This window comes from Abramis brama, assembly GCF_963993115.1.
Source record: "Abramis brama genome assembly, chromosome: 2".
Lineage (NCBI taxonomy): Eukaryota > Metazoa > Chordata > Actinopteri > Cypriniformes > Leuciscidae > Abramis > Abramis brama.
The window spans coordinates 29183671-29209017 of NC_139964.1; the positions used below are offsets into that span (position 1 = coordinate 29183671).

The 25347-nt window shown below is 36.6% G+C and overlaps 1 protein-coding gene across 2 annotated transcripts in view; it reads left to right on the top strand.

The window, feature by feature from the left end:
* Positions 1-20965, top strand: part of jag1a (jagged canonical Notch ligand 1a) — a 34144-nt gene extending 13179 nt beyond the window's left edge. Inside the window, exons 7-26 of one of the 2 annotated variants that reach the window (XM_084106814.1) lie at positions 646-765; positions 3535-3648; positions 4498-4611; positions 4911-5024; positions 6506-6552; positions 8048-8221; positions 8322-8472; positions 9950-10114; positions 10205-10318; positions 10439-10552; positions 11366-11479; positions 11629-11745; positions 12585-12612; positions 13418-13503; positions 13609-13722; positions 14919-15028; positions 15127-15351; positions 15475-15606; positions 17435-17588; positions 18239-20965. In XM_084106814.1, the coding sequence (XP_083962940.1) occupies positions 646-765; positions 3535-3648; positions 4498-4611; positions 4911-5024; positions 6506-6552; positions 8048-8221; positions 8322-8472; positions 9950-10114; positions 10205-10318; positions 10439-10552; positions 11366-11479; positions 11629-11745; positions 12585-12612; positions 13418-13503; positions 13609-13722; positions 14919-15028; positions 15127-15351; positions 15475-15606; positions 17435-17588; positions 18239-18792 (2861 nt within the window). In that variant the 3' untranslated portion in view covers positions 18793-20965. The remainder of the gene's footprint in view (positions 1-645; positions 766-3534; positions 3649-4497; positions 4612-4910; positions 5025-6505; positions 6553-8047; positions 8222-8321; positions 8473-9949; positions 10115-10204; positions 10319-10438; positions 10553-11365; positions 11480-11628; positions 11746-12584; positions 12613-13417; positions 13504-13608; positions 13723-14918; positions 15029-15126; positions 15352-15474; positions 15607-17434; positions 17589-18238) is intronic. The other variant, XM_084106815.1, reaches the window with a different exon arrangement.
* Positions 20966-25347: the final 4382 nt, after the last annotated feature.

A 25347-nucleotide genomic window follows, 5' to 3' on the forward strand; every position in this document is an offset into this window, starting at 1 on the left:
TATGTCCTATTCTATTCTGTTCTGTTCTGTTCTGTTCTTTCCTATTCTATTCTGTTCTGTTCTGATCCGTCCTATTCTATTCTGTTTTGTTTTGTTTTGTTTTGTTTTGTTTTGTTTTGTTTTGTTTTGTTTTGTTTTGTTCTATTCTATTCTATTCTATTCTATTCTATTCTGTTATGTTCTATTATGTTGTGTTTTGTCCTATTCTGTTCTGTTCTGTTCTGTTCTGTTCTGTCCTATTCTATTCTGTTCTGTTCCGTTCTTTCCTATTCAATTCTGTTCTGTTCTGTTCTGTTCTGTTCTTTCCCATTCTATTCTGTTCTGTTCTGATCCGTCCTATTCTATTCTGTTTTGTTTTGTTTTGTTTTGTCATGTTCTATTCTATTCTATTCTATTCTATTCTATTCTATTCTGTTCTGTCCTATTCTGTTCTGTTCTATTCTATTCTATTCTATTCTATTCTATTCTATTCTATTCTATTCTATTCTATTCTATTCTATTTTGTTCTGTTCCGTTCTTTCCTATTCAATTCTATTCAATTCTGTTCTGTTCTGCTCCGTTCTGTCCTATTCTATTCTATTCTGTGCTGTTCTATTCTGTTCTGTTCAGCTTGGCTCATTTGTTGAATTGTTTTATCTGATTTAGATTTGAACACCTGTGCCACGCGGCAGCCCTGTCTCAATGGCGGCACCTGCAGTAACACCGGACCAGACAAATACCACTGTGCCTGTCCTGATGGCTACTCTGGACAGAACTGCGAGAGAGGTGGGTCACACACACAAACAGACACACCTTGTCGCATGAGTGATGTCCACCGCAAACATCCGGTATAAAAAGAGAAAAGGATGGCGTGGGCGGAGGGAGGAGGACTGGGAGGGGCATCCACTCCTGATTGAACTTGTATCATGAACTCAGATTCCTTCATTTAGAGTATTTTGAAACACAAAGTTGTGATACACCATGATTTCTCAATATTTACACTACAGTTTAAAAGGTTGAAGTCGGTAAGATTTTTAAAATGTCTTTGAAAGAAATCTCTTATGCTCACCAAGGCTGCAATCATTTGATCAAAAATACAGTAAAAAAGTTTTGAAAAACTATCTCAAAACTTTTGAACTCTAGTAGAGTATGTATTTGATTTGAGGAATATTCCACATTCATGAAAGGTCTGGAGAAAAACTGTCCTGGATAAAATCCTGATTGATTCGAATTTTCCAAAGAGAAGAAAGTTGTTCAACAATGGTTTGACAGATGTCTTCTTGAGTGCATGATTTGTATGTTTTTGATCTGAATCGCTCGTGTTGCTTATCAGCGAGTCGTCAGATTAAGCATGTATCATGTTGCCGTTCATACCGTCCAACTGGCGAGAAACTCAGTTTTATTTACTTGCCAAAGCCAGTTTTTACTCACATTTGGCACTTGGTGTGGGTTCATTTTGGATCCTGCTTGTCAGTGCTTGCCCATATTTCTCTCTTTCTTTGTCTGAGATTTCTTTAGTCAAAAACATGCACACATACACTTGAAATACCAATCAAGCAGTCGACGTCCTGGCCAAGCCAAAGAATGCAGTGTGCATTAATTTGATTTGAGCAGAAAAATCCATCACATCGTGTGCACGCTCTATCACAGATGTGTGTTGGAAAAATAGCTCTGGTTGGTTTGGCATGATGTGTCTGCTGTCAAACACACTTCGCCAGGTCGTCCAGGACGCAATAATAGAGATATTTTCTTGTTCTGCTGTTTTCGTTTTGTTCTGGTGTGCATCGGTTTTCTGTTTATCCTTTTTTCTTGTCATGTCTTATTGGAAATACATGCTCACAGCCTCTTGCTACACTCTTCTGTTTTTGTTGGTGGTCTCTGTTCGGTGTGAGAAAGGCCAAAGGGGCTTTCCCGTCCACTGACTGATCTGATAAAGAGCAATAGACCGAAGAGAGGGAGTGACTGGGATATTGAAAGGGGGAAAACCAAGACATGACCCTGCCTGTGAACACTTGAGGGAATATGATTTTGATGCAACAAAACTGATACTGATTCTTCTCTCTCTGTTTAACATTCAGTTGACCCTTTGCTAAACTTGACCCCCCTCTGTTATTGTTGAGAAGCTTAAAAAAAAAAAAAACATGATTTCTGAATTGGTGAACTGCACAGTTTTCAGTAAAGCTTTCCAAACACAGAGGACTTCTATATAAATACATTAGTAAACTGCAAATTATATATATATATTTTTTTTTTTGTGGCAGATATTTATAAAATGTTAGTTCAATCATGACAACTCTCTGAATAGTTTTAGCATGTTATTGAATATGCCACTGTTAATGTATTTGGTATTGGTGGACTAGATCTGCTACACTGCTGATACTGTTGATTATTGCTGCTGTAGAGCAAGTATGGACTTGCTACTGCTAATAGATACACAGATATGGTGCTATGAGCGTGTAAGATATGCTGATGCTGCATAAATAGACTGATATGAATAAATCCCGTAGCAGATCTAGGCAGGTGGAGCTGGGGAGGTGGAGGGGTTCAGATAAACTAATGACGCGCTGCAGGACTAGCTTACGGCGAACACTGAACCAGACTATTTAAATGTTGAGCAAGCATACTCATTGGCTGCAGGGTCAGCAGAGGCCAATCAGCTTGCGTCATGTGGTAATCATATGATTGCTTGCAGGTTGCATGTAAAGGACTGATCAGCGCCCTCTAAAGTTTCATGACTAAACTAGATATTATATTGATATAACTCTACATTTGTATTACCAACGCATTGTTAAATAAGTAAAAAGTGAAATGGCAATAGTGTAACTGGATTAAATGTAATTAAATAAAAAAAAATGTAAAAAAATTAGCAATGCTATATGTTTAAATTTAGTCATAATGTACAGTCAGCTGATCATATAAATAAAAAACACTGCAGTCAGGATCCTGACATTTGTGTCATTTTAACATTACTAATTTACTATTTTAGCTTTTAAGGTTTTTTTGTTTATAACTTAAAATGTTTTGTTTTTGTCATTATTATTTTGAATATTTCCATTTCTATTAAGCTTTCATTTTTATATAACTTAAACACCTTAAAATTATTTTATCTCACATAGTTGCCAAGGCAACATTACTAAATGTAGTTTAAATTTTCATCCAATTTTTATATCATATTTTATTTCAGCTTTATTTATTTTTTTACATTAACAAAAAGATTTTTAGTTTTAGTTTAGGGCTGCTGGAACAACACCAACTGAAACTACTAACTAATTAAATAAATAGAACAATGAAACATTGATTTGAGTTTAAATGATTCTGTTACGTGAGTAGAAAGAGGCCGTGCAGCCATAAGATGACATGAAACAGGCAGAGTGCAGCTTGAACAGAAGGAGAGTTTGTCATTGTTTGGCAAATGTGTGGTCCATGTGTTTTATTTTTGGGGTTGAATGTCTATATTTCGTGCATGCCTTTAGAAAACACTGTTCTGTCTCAGATGTGCTTTGATTGTGTGTGTGAGCACAACATTATAACATCTCTCCCTCTGGCTCTCTGTAGCGGATAATGCCTGTCTGTCTGAGCCCTGCTTGAACGGAGGTAGTTGTGTGGAGTCCAGTCAGGGGTTTGAGTGCCAGTGTGCGCCGGGCTGGACAGGACCGTCCTGCAATATCAGTAAGCCTTCTCTACACGGTCTCAAACTGCTCAGATTTGCCTTCAGTCATAGGTCAGCAGTTTTCATAAATCGTATTGACATTGAAAGACAGCGCCGAGCCATATATAGAAACCAGAATGTCATAGAGACTTGGAGGTGGGCTCCTTTGACTCGGGCCAGTAACATTCGAACCACTCGCAACACTCTAGTAACATGACATTAGCTATGTTTCCATCCAAAGTTGCGAATTTAACTAAAAATGGAAATATCGCAGAAAACTTTTGCGAATAAAGCAGCGTTTCCATCCAGAGTCGAAGAGAACAAAATCAAATCGTCACTTCTTGATAACACTGGTGCTAAATATCACTAAGAAAAGTAGGAGAAGCCACTCTAAATAATAACTTTCCTATGTAATAAATTGCTTAATGAAGTAGACGGAAATCAATAAACGCATTTCGGAGGCGCATTTCGGAGGTGCATTTCAGACTTAGCTCAGGCATTTCAGAACAACCAAAACAGCATTTCAGATGCTGTGCAAAAAGATCGTTTGCCAGTTATGCAACGTGCAAAGTCACATGATTCAAATCAAATAAATGTGTTTCCATCGTAGTTTATGCGCATGTTTATGAGTGCATACTTTTTTTTAATGCGATATCCCAAAATGCGCTTTAAAAAAAGTGGATGGAAACATAGCTAGTGACAAGCACCACACTTATTTATGTCAGAAAATTTAAAAATATGATTTCATGGCAATTTCCTTTTTTTTCCCTAAAAAGAAAGATATGATACTTAAATGAAACATAACTCAGAACTCCAGAAGTCTCTTGAAATATGATGCAAATCTCCTCTGGGGTTTTCCTCTTCCTCAGATGAGGATGACTGCAGTCCAAACCCGTGCAATCACAGCGGTGTGTGTGTGGACCTGGTGGGCGCTTTTAAATGCATCTGCCCCGTGCAGTGGAGCGGGAAGACGTGTCTCATTGGTGAGTGTCTGTTCTCTACCCCTCTCTGTGCCTCCGCTTCCCCTCTCTTTCTTTGAGTCAGGGTGTGTTTGTTCAAAAATCCAATTTCCGTGGAAACCGAGTCCGCTTTGGAAGAATTTAAGTTACAGACCACCATGAGACCCCACCGCTGTTTCATACTAGAGTGCATTCACAGTCCATTAACACACACACACACACACACACACTCAATTCTTCAGGGACGTTTGGCTGTATGTGTATCTGTCTGATTGTAATTAAGACTACGCTCATGCTGATTTCTTTTGTCATTTTTGGCACAGATGCTAATGAGTGTGAGGAAAGCCCATGCATCAATGCCCACTCCTGCCGGAATCTGATTGGCGGATACTTTTGCGAGTGCCTCCCTGGTTGGACTGGACAGAATTGCGACATCAGTAAGTATTTCATGGTTTCGAATTAAAGCAGTCAGAGACTGACTTATTAAGGTCAGTTCACGAAGAATGTGTTTTTGCTGTTAAAAATGCGAGAAACGGGTCAGTGGAACAAAAAACCTGCAAGGTACCTGTATAGAGACTTTTAAAAGTCAAACTTATTTTAACTTGAGCGCCGCGCTTTTAGAACCTCGCGTCATGCGCGAGACTCGCGAGCGCAACGGTTAAAGACGTCCGTCTAGTGTGTTTACATTGAAAAACAATGGAAAAAGTGCAATAAGTGCATTTGCAAATAGAACTGCAGTTATAGCAAGAAGTTCATATCGCATAGGAGTGTTGGGAAGTAATTAACTAAAAGTTATATAAATAAAAAATATAAAAAATATTTTAATTGAAAAAATACTGAAATAAAATACAAATATTAGATGAACTTAAAACCATTTTTTGAATGAAAATTTGAATTATTTTGAAATAAGTTGAAGTACTAAAATGACACAGTAAAATTTAAATTAAAAACTAATTAAAGCTAAATATATATATAAAAATTAAAACATGTAGATCAGGAGCGCTTCCCGGATTCACTTGTCTTGGTAGAGGTGCTCTTTGGAAGAGGTAGAGTAGATTTTAAACAAAAGAAAAACTCCAAGGCACTCTCCTGGAATATTAAAAATGCCTTTATTTTATGGCATAGTCAAAAAAGACTTTTAAAATGACTCCAACGCGTTTCAGCACACTGGCCCTGTTTGATTCCCTGACGAAGGCCAGTGTGCTGAAACGCGTTGGAGTCATTTTAAAAGTCTTTTTTGACTATGCCATAAAATAAAGGCATTTTTAATATTCCAGGAGAGTGCCTTGGAGTTTTTCTTTTGTCTAAATATATATATATTTTAATTGACAAAAGCACAAAATTATTCAGACTAAACTAAAATTAAAATATATAAAATTAAATAAATTATGCAAAATAACACTTACTATTGCTGAAATATTTTTGTGAATTAGAAACATGACTCAAGTTCTCGCTTGTCCATGATTTTTGTCCTGTTTTTCCAACAAGTAGTGGTTTAGTCAGTGTGGCAAATCGCAAGTTTATTAAAATGAATCAGTTCCAAAAAAACTGATTCACCAAATCATTGGAGTCGTCATTCTAGTTTTCCTACAAATCCCAGCATGGCATTTGAGCAAACTCTTCTAGCACAGACATGAATGATAATACCTCAAATCATGCAGGTGGTTTAGAAGATGTTTATTCAATATTATGGCTATTTCTTTTAGATTTCAGCTGCTGAAAGAGTCTGGTACTCTCTCATCCTTCTGTTTAATCATGTTTTATCTTGATTAAACCCAGGATTATACGCCCTAAAATCAGTGTGCAGGAAATGCAAAAAAAGTGTGCATTGATCTGGGCCTGATATGGAGCCTAATGTTGCTTTCTTGGCACGATTTCTGAAATGTGAACTGATATTTTGATGGATTACCCCCCGCAGATGTCAACGACTGCCATGGACAGTGTCTTAACGGAGGGCTGTGTAAGGTAAGTCCTCGAATGTTTCCATTGGTTTTGGCAGATGTAAAAGCCCCCCAGACTCTCTTTCTCCATTTCTATCACCTCCATCCATTCTTGTTTTAAAATAGTAGAAGCTGAGTCATGCTTTGGAGAATGTACATAAAGAGACAAAGTGGTCAAAAAAACCAGAGTGAGTTTGTAAAACGATCAGATTACCATAAACATTCTTGTCTCCTGCCCTTGTCTCCTATTCATTGTTTTTTGCTCTTTTTGTGTACTTTCTTCACTCGCTCTCAGCGCTGATACTTGTACAGCTGGAGTGCATTAGGACATTGTCTGAGCCAGTTAGCTATAAAAACACAGGGAGTAAAGTCCTAATCAGTACTGACAATCCCGCGTTTGATTTGATCAGATTCAACATGTTGTAATGGACTTTAGGATATTAGTGAAAGTAGAGTATCCTTACTAGGGCTGGGTGATATTGTTTTGGCGTAAGCCTTACAAAATATCTGTTAGATTTATGCTTAAAAGAAAAACAGTATTTGTTAGAAAAATGTAAGATATATTCTATGAAAATATGTCTTATCTAAAACAAGACTAAATAAGATACTACAATTATTATTATTATTATTATTATTATTATTATTATTAATATGGATACAATTAATAATTATTTTACTGTAAACCAAGTAAGAATGTTTATAAAGTAATAATTCAGAAAATGTATAAATTATTAAATAATATTACTAATTATTATTCGTCATCTTAATCTGTATGAAATACTAATAATTTTGTTATTAATATATAATAATAATTATTACATTATACTATTGCCAACATCATCATTATTATTAATGTTGACAATACTTATTATTTATCATCTTAATATGTATTAAATAATAATAATAATAATTATTATTATTATTCAATTTTACAAATTATTATTATTATTATTTTACTGTAACGGGTAAGAATTTAGAAAATATATAAATAATTGTTAGATAATAATATTATCAATAATTATTACTATTCTTTTACTGTATAACAAGATGAAGAAAATACATAAATAATTATTAAATAATATTAATAATATATTGTCAACATTATTATTATTATTATTATTATTATTATTATGAATAGTAATAATTATGATTATTATTTTACAAACTATTCTTATTTTACTGTAACAGGTAATTATATTAAGAAAATACTGTATATAAATAATTAAGTAATATTATTAATAATAATTGTCAACATCATTATAATATTATTAATGTTGACAATAATTATTTTAATTTGTATATAAAAAATAATAAGTTTGTTATTATTAAATTTTATTAATTATTATTATTATTTTACTGTATAACAAGTAATAATTAAGAAAGTATTTAAATAATTAATTCATCAAATTGTCAACATCATCAATATTATGATTAATAATATTAAAAATTATTATTCAATTTTAAAATATATTATTATTGTTATTAAGAAGTCCTAATGTGTCCGTGTCTCTTTCCCTCAGGATCTGGTCAGTGGATATCGGTGTCTGTGCGCTCCAGGCTTTGCAGGGGAACACTGTGAGCGGGACGTGGACGAGTGCGCTAGTCGACCCTGTCTCAACGGCGGGCGCTGCCAGGACGGTGCCAACGGATTCCAGTGTTTGTGTCCACCTGGTTTCTCAGGTGTCACGTGTCAGGTGAGCAAAACACACTCATGCCAGAACACCTTCTTATGTCTTAACCACATCTGGTCATTTCTATGCTGATACTTAAGAGTCTGTGTGATTTTGTCTTCAGCTGGACATAGACTACTGTGAGAGCGGCCCGTGTCAGAACGGAGCGCAGTGTTTTAGTTTGGCCTCGGATTACTACTGTAAATGTCCAGAAGATTACGAAGGCAAAAACTGCTCCCAACTCAAAGACCACTGCCTCATCACACCATGTCAAGGTAGGTTACCAGAAGATGTCCATGTATATCGACATATCACTGATGATAGACGGCCATATCATTTAATAGTCGTTCGTAGACAAGGAAACCTGTTTATTTTGGGATGAGGTGCAGAAATTACACACTTCCGCTTTAAGGAACTATTAAGTGAGAGTTGGAAAACTGTAGAGTCTAGACTTGTAAAGATAGTTGGTTTATTGTCAATGAAAGATATCCACGATAGTGTACTCTAGGAGTCCTGGTGTCTCCAGCTTTATTGAGTGCTAATCGGCGCTCTCAGACTCCAGATCTCGGCTCTCATGTGTGGGGTTTGTAAGATTATCTGGTTGGGCGCATACTGAGGTTTTAATGGGCACTGGAAATAGAAGTCGAGTCTTTTTTAGTCCACGCGGCCGTAAGACTATCCCCATCTCAAGGCCTCGCTGCGTTTGATGCCGTGCCATTGTGTACGCTGTAGCGTTGGCGATCGCTAACTCTAGTCTGTTGGTCCCCTGGCCCTTTTCACCATGGTAGCAGCTAAAATAGCGTTACACGATGCGTATGCTAACCCGAAGTGAGCTTACAGAGAGCGGAAAACCCCCCGCTAGTCAGACTACATGACGACTTTGCTAATTCTTAGCATGCCACTAAATGCTTTCATCATATGTGTCAGTGTGAAAGAGATATTTTGAAGTAGACAGGGTTCCCACGGTCAAAAAAAAAAATTACATTTGATTTTCCAGGCCTGGAAAAGTCACATTTCTAGTTTTCTAAGTTTCTAGTTTTGTAATTCTTGTAGTTATAAAATATTTCAAATTGCACAAATGGCTGGATTTTATTTTTTATTTATTATTTATTTTTTGCTTTTGAAATGAATTGATCTTGTTTAGACAATTTTTTAAAAATCTAAAACGAGACTAAATAGCAAAATACTTATTGATAATTATTAAATTATATTATTAATTAATAATATCAACAATTAAGAATTTATAATAATAATTAGTATTTTACTGTAAAACAAGTAAAAATTCCAAGAACATTTAAATAATTACTGTCAACAATATTACTATTCTTACTAAAGATAATAAGTATAATAACAAAAATAATAATTGTTATTGTTTTTAATGTCTACAATTATTATTTAATATCATCTTAATCAGTATGAAATAATAATGATACTACTACTGCAAATAATAATAATAATGTAAAAAATAAATAAATAATGTTTTCTCTACTGAGATTACCTGCTGATTAATATAGCAAAAACCAGTTTCTGATGGTTTCATTTGGTTTTTAGCTGGTCTAAATTGTCGATCATCTGGTCTGCCAGTCGTTGGACCGGATTTTGTTCTGGTTGACCATTTTGGTCAAGTTAGATCTAGACCACCTAGAACCAACACCAACCAACTAGACTAGACATTTGTAGTCGTCCATTCATACGTCTAGTCTAGTTTGTCCCAAAAGGACTCTTGATAACTCTGTCCATGTTTCCCCCCAGTGATTGACAGTTGCACGGTTGCCGTGGCGTCTAACAGCACTCCGGGCGGCACGCGCCTCCTCTCCTCTAGTGTCTGTGGTCCTCACGGGCGCTGCCGAAGCCACGCCGGTGGGCATTTCAGCTGCGAGTGTCAGGAGGGATTCACAGGAACGTACTGCCACGAGAGTAAGTGCCGTGTTCAACGCTATTTGTGTTCTTTAAACTCACAGAACATACAATCTTTTTAACATCACGTGTCTCACTCTTTACTCTCAGACATCAATGACTGTGAAAGTAGTCCCTGCCGCAATGGTGGCACTTGCATTGATAAAATCAACACTTACCAGTGTATCTGTGCTGATGGATGGGAGGGACCCAACTGTGAGACCAGTGAGTGCATCTCTCTCTTTAGTGTCACTTGAAATGGAATTCAGTTATTTGGAAATTGTAATGCAATTGTAAAACATTTAAGAATATTTAGCACTAAAACAGTGTTTGTTTCCAAACCAGACATTGACGACTGCAGCTTGAACCCGTGTCGGGACCGAGGAGTGTGCCGGGATCTGGTCAATGACTTTTACTGCGAGTGCGAAAACGGCTGGAAGGGAAAGACCTGTCATTCACGTAAGCCACACCTCCTCATTTGCATTCCGTTGACTTTGGGCTTGATCATTTAACTAGCAAAATTATATACAACAATAAAATAAAAAGAGAGATTTTGTTGTCAGGTTTTTTCCACAAAAAAATAGTGATATTTAAACTTTTCATTTTATTCAATCTTTAAGAATAGATTTTTTATTTTAATAATTTTTTATTGAATTTATCCTTTAATAATGATATTTATTCTTTTTAATTTAAATAACAATATTTAGATTATTTTATATTATTATATCTGCCTTATCTAATATATAATATTATATAATATATCTAATATTATTATATTATTTATATTATATTATTATTTTAACAGTTTAATTTACAAGTAATACATACAAAATTATATATATATATAATAACTATACTTAGCAAAATAATAATAGCAATAATAGCAAAATCTACATAATGTACATATAGTTTTGCCAAACCATTTACACGTATGAAACAGCATGCAAAGAGACATTTGAGTGAAGATGCAAACAAATAATTGAATTAGAGTTTAAATCAATTCATTTAAACGAACAGTTTGATCTCATTCATAGAAATGAATCACACTTTCTGACTCTGTCATTTTTGCTAATGAAGTTTAAATCAGAGACACTTTTATCTTACATTCTCATAGTTGCAAGACATGAAAGTATCGCAGAACTAGTCTGGAATAAATCGTGATATTCATGATATTGCTTAATTTGAAATGTGAAGCAAAATCATCACATATATATTGTAGGTTTCTCTGAACGCAGTCCGTTTGTCTGACAGCTGCTTTCTTCTGGTCTATAGGCGAGAGCCAGTGTGACGAGGCTACCTGTAACAACGGCGGCACGTGTTCAGACGAAGGCGACTCGTTCAAGTGCATGTGTGCTCCTGGATGGGAAGGCGCTACCTGTAATATAGGTGAGCTGCTAATGTCCTGAAGGAGCATTTCTGTGAATTTTACTGTTTTTTAACATTTAAATTTAAATTTTAACATTTTTGAAATTTTAGTGAATTTTACTATTTCAGTTCAATTTTACTGAATAATGAACGTTTATCATCGTCTACAGCAAAGAACAGCAGCTGCCTGCCGAACCCCTGTGAGAACGGAGCCACGTGTGTCGTGACAGGTGACAGCTTCACCTGTGTCTGCAAAGAAGGCTGGGAAGGGCTCACCTGCAGCCAGAGTACGGCAAAACTTCCTGTTCCACTTCCTTACTACTTCCTGTCTTGACTCCTGTCTACCTCCTGTTTCCAACTCTCACCTACTGCTGCTTAAGGTTCTCTTCCAAACTATATACTAATCGGATAGTTCCTTAAAGCTGAAGTGTGTCATTTCTGCGCCTCGTCCCAAAATAACGACTGACCTCATCTACGAATGACTTGTGTCTGTATATTACACTGGGATAGAAGCAATTATTTAAATGTAGAAAAATGACACACGTCACCTTTGCCTTTAGTTGCGGAGCCACACAGAATCCGCACTGCAGAACTCCGGGTTTTCCATAACAAACACAGAAAATGCCCTAAAAAGTCCATAGATTCTGTCTAGTAGTTTCAGCTAGAGATGCGCGGTTGCCGGTTACAGCCGCGGACTCCGCGGATAAACCGCGGATCGGGCGGATGACGTGACGAAAAATAATATTTTAATTCAATTCGGGCGGGTGGCGGGCGGTTGAACCAATCAAATGAAAAATATTATGTATACAGCAATCAGCGGATGGCGGGCGGGTGCGGTTTTGAAAAGTGGTCAAAAACGTGGTGCGGATGGATGGCGGACGGATGATGAGTTTTGTGATGCGGTCGCGGATGAAATAATAGCCCATCCGCGCATCTCTAGTTTCAGCTCAACTATCATTAGCAGACGTAACTTTGATGAATGATTGTTCAGGTGGGATTATGAGCTAGTATGTAACTAAACTATGGTAACAATATTGCGACTTCATTCTAACAAGAAGAGTTTTTAATATTTTTTATATCTGTATTCAATGTATAATAACAAAATGTTTGATGTTTCGTTTTACAGATTCCAACGATTGCAACCCACAACCATGGTAAGCTTAATTCTACGTCAACATTGCAATTTTGTTGCTGCCTTCAATTTCGATTAATTTAATTTAATTTAATTTAATTTAATTTAATTTAATTTAATTTAATTTAATTTAATTTAATTTAATTTAATTTAACTTAATTTAATTTAGTTTAACTTAATTTAATCTTTAAAAAATGATATTTAAAAAAAATTATACCTATGTATAACAATAAAATATAAATTAGTGCTGTCAAATAGATTAATCGCGATTAATCGCATCTAACATGAAAGTTTGTTTATATATATGTGTGTGTGTGTCTGTGTGTGTACATATGTATGTATATATATGATTAATTGATTTGACAGCACTAATAATATAAACAATACATTTTGATGAACAGCAATATTTACCCACATATATTTTTACTTTTACTTTCTGAATTTAATTAAGTTTGAATTAAAGAAAAATGGTGGAAACTAAGTTTTTATTGTGAGCATTAACTGTACATTTTAGTATATACATATTTTGTGTATTGTTAATGAAAAATTGGGATTTTACCAGAAAATGCTACAAATTGAATACACAAAGCATCCAATTAATAAAATAAACGATTAAATTAATAGAATAAATATTTATTATAAATTAATAATAATAAATGCGCTATATATAAATAGAATAGAAAACTTTTTCTGTGAAAAAAAAATGTGAAAAAACTTAATTCTGACAAAAATGATGCACATCACCACGTATTTGACGTCCAAACTTGTAGCATGTGTCCTGTTGAACTTTGACCCCATATCTGATCACGTGTCTGATCTTTGTGCAGTTATAACAGCGGTACGTGTGTGGACGGTGATAACTGGTACCGCTGTGAGTGTGCCAGTGGATTCGCAGGGCCGGACTGTCGCATCAGTGAGTGATTAATGACGCTTTCTCTGATGAATACAATATATATGGTCATATGGACACATAAGATGGTGATTTTACAGTAATCTAAACGTGCGTCTCGCCCCACAGACATCAATGAGTGCCAGTCGTCTCCCTGTGCGTTCGGTTCCACGTGTGTGGACGAGATTAACGGCTACCGCTGCCTGTGTCCCCCTGGCAGGACCGGGTCCAGGTGTCAGGAAGGTACAACTCCCATCATTCATGCTTGCTGTTTAATTACCATCAGTATTATTAGTCATGGTTGCTATTGCTTATACAGAGTTTGAGGTTCTTCAAATCACTTAAACCGTTGTGCTACAGACATTAGAATTGACACCTCATGCATTTATTAGAGGAACTTTTCTGTCCCCTAGGAAATCATTTAAATGTAAATTTTTTTTTTTTTTTTTTTTGGTCTAGATTTAAAGGATATAATATCTTTTAAACTTTTTCTTTTTTAAATCATGATCTCAGCATAGATCTCATATTATTATACTTTTAAAATTTTGACTGAATATCATGTTAATATTATTGTGTTATTGTTTAATCATGATCTCAGAATACTTAGGTGTCATTAACGAAACGATAGGTTTTTCATTATAGATTCAAAAGATATATTATAATGACTTTTACACTTTTTACTGTGACTATTGTTTTAATATTATTATTTTTAGTCATGATCTAAGAGTAGGTTTGTTAGTTGTTAACGAAACCCTTAGTGTTTTAATATTACTTAATTAATTTTGTTCTAGATTTAAAGGATATATTATAATACCTTTTTATTTTTTTTACTGACTATTGTGTTAATATTAATATTGTGGGGGGATGATGTTTAATTTTTTCATTTTAATCATGATTTCAGAATAGGTTTGTTAGGTGTCATTACCGAAACCCATAGTATTTTATTTTTAAAAATAAATTGTACTAGACTTAAAGGATATATAATATTACCTTTTAAACGTTGTACTGTGACTATTGTGTTAATATATTGTAGTGTTGTTATTTTTTTTATCATGATCTCAGAATAGGTTTATTAGGTGTCATTACCGAAACCCTTAGTATTTTAATTTTAATTATATTTAAATAATTCAATAATTTTAGTATTTTAATAGTAATTTTAATTTAGAATCAATCCATTTCTTTGTAATTTTTCTGAGTACTAACTTACTTATTGTATTAGCAAGATCAAGGCTTATTTTTTTCTCAAATAACATAAACATCATTATCATCACAAACTGAAGGTGGATTATGGGATGTGTGAAAAATGTTTTAACGTAAATTAACCATAATTTGAAAACGATTCATTTTTCAAGATTTCAAATAGCCAAAAGTGGCCCCAATTAAAGAATAAAAAGTGTAAATGTCACACGATTTTTAAAGTGGCTTGTCTTTTCTCTTAGTCACGGGACGTCCGTGTGTGTCTGGAGGTCGGATTGCTGTAGACGGAGCGAAGTGGGCCGAAGACTGCAACACCTGTTACTGTCACAAGGGGATCGTGACCTGTACTAAGGTATGTGTTGTAGCTGTTGACAGACGTTAATAGCGATGCGTTATCGTTTCTGAATTTGCTCTCTTACAATACTTGCGCTTCCATCCTCTTGTGGTCAGCTGTGGTGTGGCCCTAAACCCTGCCGTATGCTCGGCTCCGGGCGAGGCGACTGTCCGCTGGGTCAGCTGTGTGTGTCGCTGCGTGACGAGCAGTGTTTCGTGAAGCCCTGCTCGTCTCAGGGCGAGTGCATGTCCGCTCACCGGCCGGCCGTACGCGCGCGCTGTCACCCCGAGAGCGACTGCGCCAACGTCACCTTCACCTTCAACAAGGACACCATGCCACAGGTGAGGCCACTGAGACTGTTGAAGTTTGGTGATGGGGTTGCATTTACTTAATTAATACATGCATATTAAAATGTGTTCTTATTATATGATGTCTTTAATGAGTGTATGTGCTTTGGCTCTCAGGGAGTGACGGTGGAGCAGGTGTGTCGTGAGCTGAGACATCTCTATGTGACTAAGAATGTTTCGACTGAGTTTTCCATCTCTATGACCTGTGAACTCTCTTCTGCCGCCAATAATGAGATCCATGTGGCCATCGTAAGTGATCTAATTGGCTAGAAATTCCTGCAGTTTCTATAAAATGCTATAATATCCTTATAGTTACAAAGAACGACTTGAAAAATCATTGAATTACAGGGCTTGACTGTAACTTTTTTGCTCACCGGCCACTGTGGCTAGTGGTTTTCTAAAGTTATTAGCCACTCAGTATTTTCACTGGCCACAATTTTGACATCGATAACATGTGGAAAAACTGCCATATAGATATTTTTAACATGATCTCATAATTTGGCAGCAGGAATATTAGGCTGCTGTCACTTTAAGACCTGACGCACACACCCATTATACTGTTACACATGCGTTTTCTTTCTCAACTGTTTACGTTCACTTAAAGCTACACTGTGTAATTTTTTAAGTTTATTCTTAGCAAAAAACACTTTGTTCTTTCAAAATGATATGTGCTCATTAATGTGTAATTACTTCTACCAACTAATCAAGTATTCTCGTAAGCGTAGAATCTGCCATTTAGAATACGTACGAGCGAGTCGCTCGAATGGCGGCAGCCATGTTGCGCCTCCATCTTGAAAATACATTAGCCAAAGAGGGACATACCTGGAAATTCAAGCTTCGCATTTCGCGTTTTGACACTCAGTGGCACCGTGACGATTGCGAAGGGGAGATTACTCGCGACTGCCGGCAGATTTGAAATAATACGGCCACCGTAGGAGTTAAAACGCCTTCGGAATGGGAGGGGCTAGAAAGTAATATTCAGTTGGTAGTCATAAACAATTTCACCGCTAGATGGGAGAAAATCCTACACAGTGTAGCTTTAAAACAATACTCGCCAAGATCGGTATTTTGACTTTTTGTGTGTATTTGACTGTTTAAACACAATAAGCAATGAAAAATAACTCAATTTAGTACTGAGAGGCGACTTTATGTGCCTCACTTTGGGTGTGAGCACAAAATCTGCAGGAATGAGTAAAATTTAGGGCTGTCACTTTACGTTCGAAAATCGATTGCACAGTCGATCGGACCAACCAGCGCAAGTTTCGAAAACGAAAATAGGGAATCGATTTTAACGGTCTTTTCTCGGAGCGCGTCCAGCTCGTCACGATACGCCCGCAGCGAACGCGCGTCACACAGCAACTGCAGGCTCTGACAAACACGCATAACAGCAAATTATACTTCTGCATAATGTGTCTCTTTTTACAAAAAAACTGTGAATTCTGCCGGTATGCAGACAGTCTCATGCATACAGATACAGATTCGGGCTACAGTCCACAATCGCCTATGTAGGCGAAATTTGTTTGACATTTCTAACCGTAAACACAGCCATGTTGAAGCCTGCAGTGATGTTTTTCATTGATGTTATGGCAGTCCACTCTGCTTATTGTTTTTCGAGAATGTTGCACTCCTGTTTGTCATTGTGCACGAAACTTCACGCCAATAAATCATCAGGAATATTGCTGACTTGTGCGCGTCTCAAGCGCCCTCTTCACGTTCGTCCTAATGCCTGTTAGTTGTTCGTGGATTTGCCCATATTTGGTGTTTAAAATGGAAACGTCTTTAGACATGGAAAATCGATTTTACAATCGATTCAATGAACACTTATGTCTCAAAAATCGAACAGGATTTTTTCACAAAAGTGACAGCCCTAGTAAAAGTTTGCGCAATATGCGCAATCCCACACCGAAATTCAAGCCCTGTGCTACGTTACACGCCACTGCTGAAATCCACGTGCATTTGGCAGGTGTTAATGTCAAGCCTTGTGTATACATACAGTTGCCATGTACAACGGGCATACAGTTAACTAAATCTAGCTAGGTCAGAATTGTTTTTTTAAAGGAAATATTGTGTTTTCCAGCATGTGACTGAGGATGGCATTCACGGCAGAGTTCCTGTTAAAGAGATCACAGACAGCATCATCGATCTGGTGAGCAAACACAGCGCGAACAGCACCATCATCGGCTCCATCGCTGAGGTCCGCGTGCAGCGCAGGCAACCGCAAAACCCCAACGGTGAGACACGGCAGGAACGTCTTAAACCTCACTGAAAGTAGCCGTAGGTCAAAACCAAGGATCCTCTGATTGAAATGAAATTACAATTTCAGAGCAAATGCATAAATATTGAGATACAAACTACCGTTAAAAACTTTGGGTGAGGGAGTTTAAAGAATTAATACCTTTATTCAGCAAGGATGCATTAAATTGATGCATTAAATACATTTAAATAGTAGTTTTCCACATTAAATTAATGTTTTTTGAGCATAAAATCATCATATTAGAGTGAGTACTGAAGGATCATGTGACTGAAGACTGGAGTAATGATGCTGAACATTCAGCTTTGATCACAGGAATAAATTACATATTAAAATATCTTAAAATAGAAAATAGTTATTTTAAATTGTAATAATATTTTACAATATTACTGTTTTTACTGTATTTTTTTGGTCCAATGAATGCAGCTTTGGTGAGCAAAACATCTTGCCAACTCCGAACCTTTAGATGATAGTGAGTGTATATACAGTGTTGAATTACATGAGATGAAAAATATTAAGATTTTAATTTAATAACGAATAAATAGAGTAAAATGCTAGATGCTTTGCACACAGTGAATGGATGTCATATTTTGCCAGCTTGTTTTAATTAATCCATTGGTTCTCGTTCAGTAGACTACTTGGTGCCACTGCTGGTTTCCATTGTGACGGCGATCTGGGTTTTGGCCCTGGCGTCGGTGTTCCTGTGGTGTGTGCGCCATCGACGCAAACAAAGCTCCAGCCCCACCGCGATCAACCCCGCCACCCCGTTCTCCACAGGAACCGCGGAAGAAAACACGGTGAACAACGCTCGTGAGCAGCTCAACCAGATCAAGAACCACATCGAGAAGAACGCGTCTAACGGCAGCCTGCCAGGAAAAGAGCACCACTGTGACGACAAGAACACCGTCAACGCCAAAATCAGGACGCATTTCTCTGAGTCCACCAGACTGACGCAGGACGACCCCAACACGCGGTTGCAGAAGACACGCTTTCCACGTCAGCCGGCCTACATGCTGGTGGACCGAGACGACAGGCTCAGCTCCAGCGACACGGACGGTAAAACCCCGCACTGGACTAACAAACGCGACAACAGAGACCTGGAGTCGCAGCACAGAGCTCCGGATTCACAGCAGAGAGATCCGGACGCGACACACAGCTTGCACAAAATGGAGTTTATCGTATAACAATCATTGACGACGTCTCGAAAAGGTCAAAGAATAGCCAATGAATCAAAAAGCTTATTGTTGACTGTGACGACAAGTCCGGACAGCATTTGTTCAGACGTTGCGCTGCAGTGGGACCACAGGCTGGTCCGTTTTCTGTTAATGTGCGTCAGTCAGTGTCTGTAGGGCCTGAAGACGTTAGCCTGTGCAGAACTTATAGCCTCGAAGACAAAACCTGAACGTGAATGTAATTGGCCAAAATCTGCTACGGATCTCACAAAAAAAAAACATGTCCAGGTCACATTTCACCCTAGAATTCATAGACATTATTAGATTATTTTAATGACAATTAAGCACATTTGTCTCCTAAATTCTCATTATTGTAATCTTATTTTTGCGTAATTTCGTTTTTTTTTTTTTTTTTTTTTTCAAAGGTGAAATACTGCAGTAACAAAATACTGTAATACTAGGATTTTTATGCAAATCAGCATTAATTTAGGGTACATTTACACAACAACGATGTGCTAAAAATGGAAAAGTTTCACGTACCACAAAAACAATTAAATACGCTGTATTATTCATGTCAGGCCAGTAGATGGCGATGCCACTTTGTAAAGAAACGCTACGCGCCTGTAGACTGAACGCGTTATACACAAATTTCACAAATTCGTGTTTTTGTAGTTTACACTGAGACGATAACGGTATTGTTTTCAAAAGTTTTCAGGCCCCCAAAACGGCGCTGTCGTGTAAACGAACGTCCAAAACGCATAAAACGTTTCGGTGTCGTGTAAACGGCCTCTAAAGGCAGAACAATAAATTCTACAATAAATATAAATATACCATTATTTTGTTTTTTCAAACATTACATTACAGTAATGAAAATTATGCTTGAATTATGCTGTTTTTTGCATTGCGGAAATGAGAATTACAGGGTAATGTGCTTAAACTTTATAGCGCTAAGCATATAAAATATAGTGTCTTTTTACTTTCTAATGACTTTGGGATGAAATTAGCCATGGAAATGTTCCATGAGGGTTTCGTGAGCATCACCCAGCTGTTGAACTGAACGGCACATGCAGACTGTATTCGGTTTTAGAACTTAATGCACCAGAAATAGCTTGTGAATCAATGGTTACTGGTGCATCATGTGCTTGAAGATTGTATTTAACTCCCATTTATTGGGTTCTTGACTGGATTTTATTTCCCCGCTCTTTCCAGCAGTTCATTTTTATTTATTCTGCTCTTGTTTTTTTTGTTTTGTTTTTTTACGTGTACAGTCATGCTTAGAAGTTGCTGTCTATATGAAATCCACTGTCAATTTAGATGTTGTATAGATGACTTTGTACATATTTTCTAATTAATCATTGTGTATATTTGATTTATTAACTTAATAATCGAGAGCCTATCGTTTGTTTTTATTTATATACATGGTTTAGGTTTGATAATGTGTCCAATCTTTGTATTTTTGGATGGAAAATATTGTCTCTTGTTTCTGAAATGCCAAAATAATAGTTTATTTTTTGAAGAATAGCTTGTTTATTTGTGTCTAAATCCAGAATACAATGTGCAATGTTAAGAAAACGTGCATGGCTTGTGTTTGTACTGTCCTGAGACGTAGGCTAGATGGGTTTTCCCATCTAGTGTTGATGCAGATACACTTTTCTAGATGTTATGACTTTAAAACCATTCCTGAACATTTTTAGCATATTTTCTGCTCATAACCGTGTTAAATGAATTTGGCAGCCCAGGATATCAAACAACGCTTGTCTAGTGTTTTCTGGTTAACCACAGTATTCAAATGAACTTGAACCAAAACGTCTAAAGGGAACGAACAGTATTAGAAGTGCAATGTAATGTGAAATATGAAGAAAACAGAACTGAATGTGATAAGCGAGACAAACATGAAATCAAAATCATTTTAGTAGACCATTTTTATTAATTGACTGTGGGGCTTTTCTGCTTCGGTCCCACTTGCAATCTGTGTTACTACTGCCATGTTGTCTAGTTCATTTGTTGAGTTTGTTCCTTTGATTGTTTATTTCTTGTGTTTGTCTATGAAATTCTTCTATGAAAAAGCAGAGCCATGAAAACAAATCATCCTGGGGTTTGTCAAAGCATTTATTTCGATTTTCATTCAGTTGTTGACATTTGGATCCTTAAATCAAATAAAATTTCACTTGAATGTTTTGAATTTAAGAATTTGATCTTTCTTTTTTTGAAAACAACCCAACAACGAGTTTTGGTTTGTGTGTCAAAAACCATCAAATAATCTGTATAATAATTTAAAGGAAACTATGGTGTAAATACTAATCCTAAACTGTCCATTATGCCATAAAAATACATTTTATACTGTAAAATATTGCATTGGATAAATATGTGTCTTGTGTTGCGTGAAACTTGCTAACATAGTGAGGTCTGATTTGTGAGTGAATCATTCTTTGAGTCAGTTCATTTAAATGAATCAGTTGAATGGGTTCACAGAATGGTCTGAATGATTCACTGAATGATGAAAAATCATAGTGATGAATTCACTAAAATGTAAGATCATGCAAATTCATTCATAAAAAAAGTGTAGGACTCTTCAAATGCTGATATACAACATAAATCTATATTAGTACTGTCAAATCGATTAATCGCGTCTTACATAAAAGTTTGTTAATCAATTAATTGCACCTTACATAAAAGTTTGTATATATATATATGTGTGTATATATATATATATATACATACCGATATTTACAAACTTTTATGTTAGATGCAATTAAACATGATTAAGTGATTTACAAACTTTTATATAAGATGTGATTAATCAATTTGACAGCATTATATGCTATATAGACACATATTTACAGCCTTTTATGTTAGATGTGATTAATCACGTTTAACCGATTTGACAACACAAATCTGTATGGAATTTAATGTTTTAAGTGCATACTATCAAATGGAGCTTATGTATCAGTTACTTATTATGTATCGTATGATCTCCTGTCTAGTTCTAAGAATATTATAAATGTTTCCTTATTTATGCTTGATTTAATGTAACCCAGGTTCTGAATTGCAGGTCTGACACGGTGGACACAGCCGTAACCGTCCCAACAGGGTCCACATTGTGTGTGGCTAGACGTTCAGCTGAGCGCGGCGGGCGGGCGACCATGTGAGACAGGTTATGAAAGGCCTTCACACTATCTCTCTCTGCTGTCGTGGGAAAGCTGAAGATGCACACCAAAATAGACGGCATGAGATGCGTTTGCCTAACGTGTTTGCAAAGGCATCGCACAAAGAACGTCTTCTTCTAGCTTTTCAGCTTCAATCAGCTTTTCTTTGGAAACCGCGCGATGACCCTTTCTCAACAGGCCTGATTCACTGAAGCAATGAACATGTGCAAAACTGTTTTTCCGGAGCTAAAGTGACTGACATGCACTGATCATTAATCATGTCACTGAAATGACACATTGAGAAAGCATTTGGACATCTAAGACAATTTAAAAATATATACATGGCATTGCATTAGATAACACAAATATCAAACCACAATGTATTTATATATAAAAAAAAGCACAATCACACTTTTAAAGCATAAAGGTTTTAAACACCCCATGTTGACAAATTGACAAAATTCACTTTTAGCCCATATGCATATTTAAAATCTAATGTGAAAAAACAGATGATGTACTGTATATATACTAATTTATAATGCAGACCCAATATATTCATGACTCATCTTGAAGTACACATTTTTGTCCAATCAAATACTCTCTGGAATAAATATGCCCCTCCCACTAATACGTCTGACTAGCAATAGCAAGTAGCAAATCATGTGCAGTTATGAAGTAAAATAAAAGATGGTGACTATTAAAATGGGACGAGCTCTTAGAAATGTCCTATTGTTCCTAAAGGAAATGTCAAGCGATTTCACATGGTCATTTAGCAATAAAACACACAGATATGCCATTCAAAAAGTGTTTTGAATATTTCTTGTCTAACAGTGGAACGTTCATCTGTGAGAACTTGAGGAGAACTAAACCTCATACATCAGTTGCTTAAATATTTTTTTTTTAAACTTAGTTCTGAGAAAAGCTCTAGCAGATTTTGAGCACACATGACACTTGGTTTGACGTTTTCAGTGCAATGACAATCCAAATGCTTTCAGGAGCCACTCATTTTTTCATTTTAACAGATGTATAGCAAGCAGAAGCAGTCAGAACAAATGCCTTCTGTGAAAGTCCCACAGTTGTCAGAAGACGTAGACAAATCCATAAACAGATTCTGACTATTAATCTAACTGACCCTTCGTTTCCTGGTCATCAGAACAGAAAATATGACCATTTCGCCGACTTCAAAGCCTAAGAACTGGGTCAGGCTGAAGGAAAGTCTCTCTGAAACTTGACTTGGCCACAATCTCCAACACTAATGGCTCCATCATGTTAACAAATTTGTCACGGTAACTGGACTCAGTGTCCGCTTTAGAGCAACACTGCCAGGGCTGAGGTGATGAAACATGAGCTTCCAGAAGGAGTTTTATCGTCATTTGTTCTATAAAAGCGTATTAGAAACTGATCTCTGTGTGTGTGTTTGTACTGTTAGGAGAGTTATTCCAGAGCAGAAGATTGGAAAGTACAAAGCATTTATTGCTAAGAGACACTTGCACTCAGTTTTAGCCAGAAAATTATTAGCTCTGTTCCAAAACCGAGTGAGATGCCTACTCAAGTAGTGTTTTAAAGGGTAACTCTCGCCAAAATTGAACCTAGGCTCTTTTTATTAATCTACCCGAGTCAAACTTTCATTTAAAAGCATAATTAGAATGGAAACGCCACTTTTAAGTTTGACCGTATTTTCGTTTTAGGTCAAAATGCCTTTTGAATGGGAGTGCATGGGGCACTACTATGATAGCATCAAAATCGCTATTTTTAAAACACTAAGGAGGCTCGACACAACATGAAACTTTGCTCAAAGTATCACCAGGGACACATGAACTTGAGCATTGAGAACATTGTTTATGTACACAAAGTTTATTAAAAAGAAAGGTTTTGTACGACTCACTTTATCAGTTAGTGTTTCCGGTGGCTGAAATTTTGTCAGTCAAAAGTAGTCGATCTCCGAATGCACTCGTTGACGATCACACGTTGACCTGATTGGTTACAAGGTAGTTTGTGTGATGTCAGAAACACCAGCGATTTCAAACCGCGTTTTTGAGACTGTCTTTGGTTCACTGCAGTTTTAAGGAGAAAATACTCAGCAATGGTTTTGGTTTATGAATTTGCACATGGTTTGTCTTAAACCATATTAAAAACACCACATAGACAAACAACATTAAAAGCTTGACTTTCACCACAGGGGGACTTTAAATGTTACTACTTGTTTTAAAACATTCAGAGAACATTCAAACATTCCCATGATGAATGCAAAATGATAAAATGGAGTGTTGCCTGATCATTTCGAACTAAAACATTTCAGAAAAAAAAGTTCCATAAACGATGTATAAATAATGTTTGGTGCTAATGCTGTGAGATAATCGTCAAAGACTAAAACTCTGAGCGAACATTCTATTAACGTTACTGGAAGAATGTTTGTTCATAACTTTGAAAGAACCTTTCCAAAACATTAGCCAAAGTTTTGAGAACTAGGCTACCGATGTTAGGTATGCCGCATAATAATGCCTCGTTTTGGCCAAATTGTGAGGCCTTCATGGAGAAAGCAAACCCATAATGCATTGCAATGTGGTAGGTGAAAACATCCATCCATTCAAGATGGTGGAAAAAGCGGGAGAACTGTCAAATTATAAATACCTAATACCTAAAGTATCAAAAGAAATAGACCAATTGTCTATTTTTGTGGCGTTGTTAGCTTAGCAACATGCTAGCAAACAAACTATTTTAGTTAAGACAAGTTTCCTGTGAAGTGCTCTACTGGTATGAGTTCTTGCTAGGCAGTACGTGCTTTTGGAACAGAACCATTGTATGAATTTGTACGCATTGTCCTAAACGCTAACCAACACAGGTCTCTCGACTGATAACTCAGTTCACACAGTGCACAGTTTCACGCACCCTGAGAAGACGGAGACCTATTCCTGCAGAAACACTTTCCCAGCGCAGCCACACCCGGAGCAGAGTCAATAATTAGGCCCGTAACATGACTCAGCCTACGAATGTGTGTGTGTGAGTGTGAGACAGCGAAAGACACGAGACTGCGTGGGAACTTATGTGTCCTCAGATGATGATGTCAACTTTCTTTTAGGCCGAAGAATGTGCAAAATAAAATAAGGGAAGGAGAAAGACAGGGAGATAACGGCAGAAAGGACAGCAGTCGCCCCTCAGGCTTTAGTCAGCAATTTAGACTGCAGTTGCATTGACAAATAGTTTATTTACAGACTGACAGAGGCAGTTTGCCACTGACTGTACAGTGATTTGCAAGCACATGATGTTGTTGTACAGGGTATTAACATAGTGAAATAGGAAATCATAATTGACTCCATTTACTTTCTTAATGCATGTCCCTGGCAGGGTTACCAGGTTTGCATAACAAAACCAGCCAAAACCGGCCCAATCGCAGCCAAAACAAGCCCAATCACGCTCCACG